At 36.3% G+C, this 7,602-nt stretch overlaps 1 protein-coding gene across 1 annotated transcript; it reads left to right on the top strand.

Moving 5' to 3' along the window:
- The first annotated feature begins 485 nt into the window (after positions 1-485).
- On the top strand, positions 486-3,546 carry mibp (muscle-specific beta 1 integrin binding protein). Its single transcript, XM_014000697.1, has 8 exons — positions 486-668; positions 1,403-1,493; positions 1,991-2,039; positions 2,256-2,430; positions 2,745-2,816; positions 2,901-3,007; positions 3,087-3,172; positions 3,253-3,546. The coding sequence occupies exons 1-7, from the start codon at positions 643-645 to the stop codon at positions 3,170-3,172; spliced, it is 606 nt and encodes a 201-aa protein (XP_013856151.1). The 5' UTR covers positions 486-642; the 3' UTR covers positions 3,253-3,546.
- The last annotated feature ends 4,056 nt before the right edge of the window (positions 3,547-7,602 follow it).

Genomic DNA, 7,602 nt, shown 5'->3' with positions numbered 1-7,602 from the left:
GCTGACACTCTGTCTACTTTTAAGATTAGACTGAAGACTTTCCTTTTTGATAAATCCTATAAATATAAACAAACTGAATTGAATTGAAATTGAAACATAATAATTGGTTTAATTCCTCTGTTCTCTTAAGTTTGAACGTGTCTTAACTGTCGATAAATCACTTTTCTGTGAAACATTATTACACAGCAGTTATTTTAAAGCATCTATCCGACACCATCAATGGTAGTTTTCCACAGCTGCTGTAACTCTGAAGGAGGACAGACCGCAGCAGGTGCAGGAAGCATGTCAATGTGGGAAAAGCTTTCGCGTCGTGATTGGCTGGTGATGAGCCGCTGTGTGGAGTCTGATTGGTCCGCAGGAAAAGGGGCAGGTTCGCAGAGCGAATGAAACTATGCACGAGCACGTCAGAGCACGAGGACGTCCCGTGCCCGCGTGTGCCATGACGCAGGACGCACGCTGGGTATAAATTGAAAAGCGTCGCGAGGTGAATCAGATCAGATCAGAGAAGAGGACAGACAGAAGTTAACGCTGCGACTTTAAATATACTTTTTTCAAGCTTTGGTTGAGTTTTGTTTTGGAGTTAATTAATAAATTAATTAAGCGTTTTTGCTTTATTTGACGCTGACAAGACAAGAAAAGAAGATGAAATACATTATAGGAATTGGCGGGTATGTGTGTATATTTATTTTACTTTAAGACATAGTGTTTGTTTCTTTTGCCACATGTTTTTATCACAAATAACAATGTGTTCAAATATATTTGCGTCGTCTGTTTCAAAATAAGTTAATTGAAATAACATACTGTATAATAGACTTTTGTTGACTGATTATCTAAAATATTGTTTATTAATAATAAATTGTCTCTTGAATAAGGTTTTGGAAACTTGTATTTAGCAGATAATGTTCTAATATGATTAAGTTTTTTCTGCTGCCCGCCAGAAACTTATTCTTTAAAGCCGTTTCCGGTGGTACTTCCGGTTTGGTTTGTTGTCATAAATCGAGCGGGACTTTTAAAATTTCACCGCGAGATTCGGTTTAAAAGTGGAGGGAGAGACACTTTTTACATCCACAATGTTTGACAACACAAATACTTTATGTTTCCATCTTTTATTTTTTTTACTTTATAAACAAACTTTAATCAGGAAGACACGATTCTGTTAATTTTAAGTATATGTTGCATCTTTTCTTGTACTATTTGTACAAGTATAACTACCTGTATGTGAATTAGAAATATTGATTTATGTTCATACACATATCTGTATGATATTAGGTTTTGGGTGTTGATTATGTTTTTTTTTTTATGAAAATAAAAGCTGATTCTAAATAAACAATAGTAAACAACATAATGTCTTACTAAGAATATTTATTTTATTCAAACAATAACTTTCTTTGTTCTTTTACAGAGTCACAAATGGTGGTAAAACCACTCTCACAAATAAACTGATCAAGACTTTGCCCAACTGCTGTGTTGTGCACCAAGATGACTTTTTCAAGGTGACTTTTTTATAATTAATATTAGGAATTAGAAGGTTAATACGTGTTAAGTTTGGCTCTTCTTTTATTTATTTATTTATTTATTTTTTCATTTCTGCATTAGTGTTTTGTGTGAGCAAAGAAGGAGGTCCTGCTTAATCAGCCTCCCTTCCCCCCTGCACTTTTGTATACCTCTGCATGTTGTTTCTTTTCTCCTCCCGGTGTGTTTCCCTCCATTAATCCTGTGAATAAAACTCTTATTAAAGCTGATTAACTGACTTTACTTTAATCTGCTCGTCATTTCTCTGCACTCCTTTAGTCAGTTTTGTTTCCCCACAGCTTTTAATCTACTTGCTTTACTTTATATTCATAACTGTCCTTGTTTGATTGCAGTGCCTTTCCTCTTTTACCGTTTCCTCTTTCTGCTCACTGGTTTGGCCTCACTGCCTTGGCATGTGGGTGAGATCTTCAAGTGTTGCGAGGTTGCAGCAATGTTTTATTGGTGACTGTTATTTCAGAAACCCGATCAAATAGAAGTCGGGGAGGACGGCTTTAGACAATGGGATGGTAAGACTTCACTGAAGACCGACAGTGATTTTATTTGTCCCTCCTTAACGTTAATAGACTCCATCCTCTTCAGTTGCACACACACAGTTGGTAGAACATTTTCAATAAAGCATTTACAGAACAACAAACACAATAAATTACATCTTTTGGTTTTGTTTGTTCTAATCCTTTTTATAGTTTCTTTTCTGTATTTTTTTTCTCGCTTGTTGCCCGCAGTGATCACAGCGATGGACATGGAGGCCATGACCAACACGATAAGAGGCTGGATGGAGAACCCAGTGAAGTTTGCTCGCTCCCACGGCGTCACCCTATCACCCGTCCCCGACGTGGCCAACCCCGATGAGCAGATCCACATCCTGATTGTGGAGGGCTTCCTGCTCTACAACTACCTGTAAGATGTCATTTTGAGTTCTTAAATGGCTCGCTTTTAAAAAGAAAGAAGGAAAAAGAAGTTAGTGTCGTGACGCTTGTTCGTGAACGCCAGCGAGCAGATTTGAGCAGCCCCTGAACTTCAGAGATAAGGGCTTCAACAGAAAGAGGCTCCCTGAGTGGACCCTCGGGAGTGATGGGTGGTCCGTACTCTGTGTACTCGTGACGAGTGTGGCTGTAGAGATGTCGATAAGGGCCAGCATGAGCAGCTATGTCACCGTTGCATAAAAGATGCTACGTAACTTGTTTCATAAGCTTTTTCTTTTCATCCTTCAGGCCCCTGCTGGATGTCTTTGATAAGTGCTACTACATCGCAATTCCTTATGAGGAGTGCAAAAGAAGAAGAAGGTGAGCTAACTCCTTTAATGCACTCATTTCCCCCCTTTTTTATTATGTTTCTTTTAATAAAACATCTATTATTGTTGTTTTTAGCACAAGACAGTACACAGTCCCCGACCCTCCCGGCCTGTTCGACGGCCACGTTTGGCCCATGTACCTGAAGCACAGGAAAGAGATGGAGGACTGCTGCCTACTTTTAGGTGCGTAGCAGCTGCAGGTTTTGGTGTCAAATGTTTCAGGTCTGTGTCTAAACTGGTTTTGCTGTTTTATGTGCTGCAGAGTACCTTGATGGTTTGAAATCCAAAGAGGAGCTCTACAACCAGGTGTACGAGGACATTCAGAACACCCTGCTCAATCGTTTATAGGTAATACCACCAGGAGCTTTGTACGTAATATGGTGCAAAATACAGAACTGTGTCCAACTTTTGTTTTTTTTCTCTTCCAGCATGAAGTCTCCTTCACACCTGTACAGACTGTAAATACCTGCAATGATTCTTTTTTATGACACGTGTAACTTTATTTGATTTGTTTGTAAATAGAAGCAATGTTAAATTATCATTGTCTTATCTTTTTTTAAACGGAAAGTGTTGTTTGTTTAGTTTTGTCTTTACCAAGTGATTGTTGAACTCATTATCTTGTTGCAGTTCTGTCAAACCACTGATTTGTGTTGGACCATTTGACCACCAGTTTCATTTAGGCAATAAATATTTGCTGTTTATTAAAGTACAACTGAAACATCTGTGTTTGGTTTTTCTGCCCATTTTGGTTTGTTGTGATGGAAACTTTCTGTTTATATCCTTTTTTGTATTTGAGAGGGAAAAGGTACAAAACATGTAGCGTTAAGAACATATGTGACCTTTTATATCGGATACATTTTATTACAATATAACAAATTGGTTTAAAAAAATAATACGCTCACTAAATGACATGTTAAATAGTTTCACTAAAATGTGTTTTTCATTATTTGGCTCACTGTTACATTTAGCTAATTTTATTAATGTTAAATATATTTAAATAGTAAATCCTAAATTTAAAAGTTAAACCTTAAACCCTGAAGTTCACATTTAGGTATTTCTGAATGGAACACAGCCTTTGCTGTTCGTGCTCGGCTCGTTATGATGTCATCATCCTGAGACAGTAGCAATCACTAGCGCTCCAACGCAGCTACACTGAGCTGCACTTCAAATTGCTGAACCACAGATGCCACCCATACTGTTTTTTTAAGAACACATGTTGAATTAAGATTTTAAATATAAACGGTGGTTGTTATTGTCTCAGGATGATGATGTCTTAACGTGTGTGTGTGTATATGTAATTTTATGTTAAAATTTAAATAAATGTAAGAACAGTGAGCTAAATAACAAAATGTTAACATTTCATTTTACACTTTGCGCCCCATATTAAGAATCTGGTTATTTGACATTAAAATAAGATAGTGCAGAAAGATAATTAATTGCTCTTTCCAAACCAAAAACGAAGATTACTGAAAAACAAACTTAATTTTCTTGGCTTGAAAATTGGCCAGCTGTCATAAGAAGAAAACACTAAATCCAGTGACAAGGAGAAAATATGTAAAACTCATTTTAGATTCATTTAGGCTCATTTAATTTGTCATTACATACATTGAAACAGAAAAACAAATGGGTGAAATTTCAATTGAATTTTTTTTTAAATTGTAATTCTTACATGTATCTTCATTACTAGTATTATTTAATTGAATTGAATGTGCATGATCTGGATAATTTGTCAATTTAAATGGACTTATTGCAAAATCACCAAGTCCAGTAAAAAAAATCATAAACAATCCACACAATATTCTCATGTGTCCTCAAATTAAGTTTGTTTACCTGTGGAGACAGCTGATCAACAATGACATCTGTGGAAAAGACAAATGGGAACAAATCCCATCATATAATGTTTAAACATTAAATTAGTGTTTTGACACAGGTTCATGGGTGTTTAAATGTTGAGCTCTGTCTTTATGATGCTTCAGCGTCCTGTTTGATCCTCCATATTTATTTTTGACAGTTCTCATAGATTCATTTTTCATATTTCCACCTAAGCATCTTCTGAAAGTCCAGTTGAACCATATTTGTTTACCTCTACAGACGACCGGCCTAATGAAGGTCCATCACTTGACTCAACCTTCCTGTTTTAATCCTGACCGATTTGTCAGAGTGCTTAGTTTACACTGAGTGCGTACCCACATTTTAGTTTTGTATATTTGGAAAAGTAAGCACTTTTAAACTTCCGTAGCTCAGGAGAGCCCTTGTTTTATTTCGAGTAACTTTTAAAGATAAACAGTCAATTAGCTTTTTGTTTTCATGTTACAAAAGTTTTGGATAAAAAAGAAGATGGGCTGTGGCCTGTGTAGACTTTACAGCTAATTTGATCCAGTTACTGCCTCGCTTAACTTTTTTTATACATTTATTCTGTGGTGATGATTGTTTTGAGGAAGTTCTGTTCTTCTCTCCAGGGTGTTTCCAAACACTAGTCCTAAAATAGCCGTGGTGCCTGCCTCAAGCAGATCCCTTCAGTAGGTCACCGACTAACCACGAGATTTAGGCTGTTAGAACTGGATTAGAACTGAATAAAGTAAAGACACGTGACCGTATGCCTTCCATTTAATTTGTCACGTCCCTGAAGAGGGACGCCTCATCCTGTCAGAGCAGGAGGGATCTTCAGTTTCTCACACCACAGATAAATATAGAACATGTCAGGAAGCTGAATTTATTTTGAGCCTCCTCTTTCTAAAGTGGGTAGAAGTTCAGCGATGTCTGCCAACGGCTTCAGCCTGCGTTTATTTTCCACATGGAGGTGGTTAAATAATCCGCTGTGACCGCAGATGCATGTAATGTGTCGTGTGTGTGTCATGAGGAGTGACAAGGGCGGACGTTGTGACGCCCTAACAGGAGGTCGTGGACCGAACCACGGACGTGCTAAAAGTGACAGCAGTGTGTGTGTGAGGACAAAAACAGCTCACAGAGGTGTTTTCAGACAATTAAACTGAATTATGTCTGGAATTTCTCACCAACACGAGCCGGAAAACAAGGATCTCAAGCTGCTTTATTGTGAAAACAACAACAGTCTTAACTTTTTGTTTCTTTCAGAACAAACCTGACCTTGTAACCGCAACATCTTATTCCCCAAAGTGGGGTCCTGAAACGTCAAGGTGGGGTCCTGAAAAGATTTTCTGAATTAATTACATTTTTTGCCTTGGTTGTTACAAAGGAGTGAGGTTAGTGTATTTAAAATGGATAAATGTAGTAAAAATATTGTTACTGTGCCCATGTTTAGTTGACCTGATACAATTGTTTATCATCCAAAAATAGTCGGGGGCTCAGGTCTCTGCTACTGTTTTGTACTATTCTGTGGGTCAAAAGCTGAAAAGTTTGGGAACCACTGGGGCTTGGGACCCAATTATAGGTCATGAAGCACCTTGGATAATCTCCAGAAATCAATTTAAATGATAATAAAATGATTGCTGATGTAATATATTCCCTGTAATTATTACAAAAACACAAAATAAGTAAAAATAAGTATTTATATTTGTGTACAAACTGTTTAGATTGTCAAAAAGCCTGTGTTTTTAGGGTTATTAACTAAGTTTGTGTACTCAGACCAGTAATATTTGGGGTCACAAGTTTTTGCCATGGATATTTTGTGGGTCAGAAGAYAAAAAGTTTGGGAACCACTGTTTTACACCAGGTGGCAAAAGCACCCTGCAGTCTTAGTAAAATATTTCATGAATAAATATACATTTTGTTTGTTAAAACTCTGGATATGTGTCTACAAACTATTACCCCTGGAGCTAAGCAGCCTTTGTAAACATTAAAACAGCCAGGGGTGGACACATTAGCGGATTAGCTTTTCGCTAACTTTGGAAACTGAGCAAACATATCAGCTTCTGCTGAAACTAATTTTAAGTCCGCTAAAATATCCAAAAGTGTAAAACTCCTACTTTCATGCAGAGTTGTAAAGTATAAGTACAAATACTTTGTTACTTCTACTTCTTACATTTTCACACAATTGTCTGTACTTTCCTTACATTAAAAAAGGTAAGAAGTAGAAAGTTGTTACTTTTATTTCATTTTTGTTTGTTTTCATTCCAGCTTGTTACCATAAAAAATAAATACTATCTTTATAAATTGTGCCTTCTAGAGTGAATTTAATTGTGGTTGCATGAGAAGTATAAATATATAAAATTCTGATACCGTATTAGTTTGTACATAAACAAATCATGTCACATGAAGGACATAATCATTAAGATAAAAGATTTCACTTAAGAAGTATTTGTATTTCATGAATTATATTATTGCATTTGACCCACAGGCCTCGGATAGATTTTCATTTTGGAGAAAACGTTTGGGCACAAACAGTAATTATTTTAATACAATATAGTCATTTCTGCATGTTTTGGGGGTGGGGGTCACCTCCTAATAAATGTCATTACAGAAAATCTAACTGCTCATTTTAATTCAATACTTTTACTTTTAATACTTAAGTACAAAAATTATCAGATACTTTAAGACTTTAACTCAAGTAATATTCTTAAAGGAGACTTCAACTTTTACCAAAGTAATTTTTTGGTAAGGTACTTGTACTTTTACTCAAGTATCACTTTGTGCTACTTTATACAACACTGATGCCTTGCATGTCCCTGATAAGTACAAGGACCAGACTGTATTAAGACCCATGTTCCTTCTTGACTACATTGATTTGATTTGATTTGATTGATTTAACAGGAAAAGATTACTAAAAAATCAAGCCTGACTCAGCATAATTGCTGTTTTAC

Source organism: Austrofundulus limnaeus, unplaced genomic scaffold, assembly GCF_001266775.1.
Source record: "Austrofundulus limnaeus strain Quisiro unplaced genomic scaffold, Austrofundulus_limnaeus-1.0 Scaffold8, whole genome shotgun sequence".
Lineage (NCBI taxonomy): Eukaryota > Metazoa > Chordata > Actinopteri > Cyprinodontiformes > Rivulidae > Austrofundulus > Austrofundulus limnaeus.
This window is presented reverse-complemented; position numbering and strand designations above follow the sequence as displayed.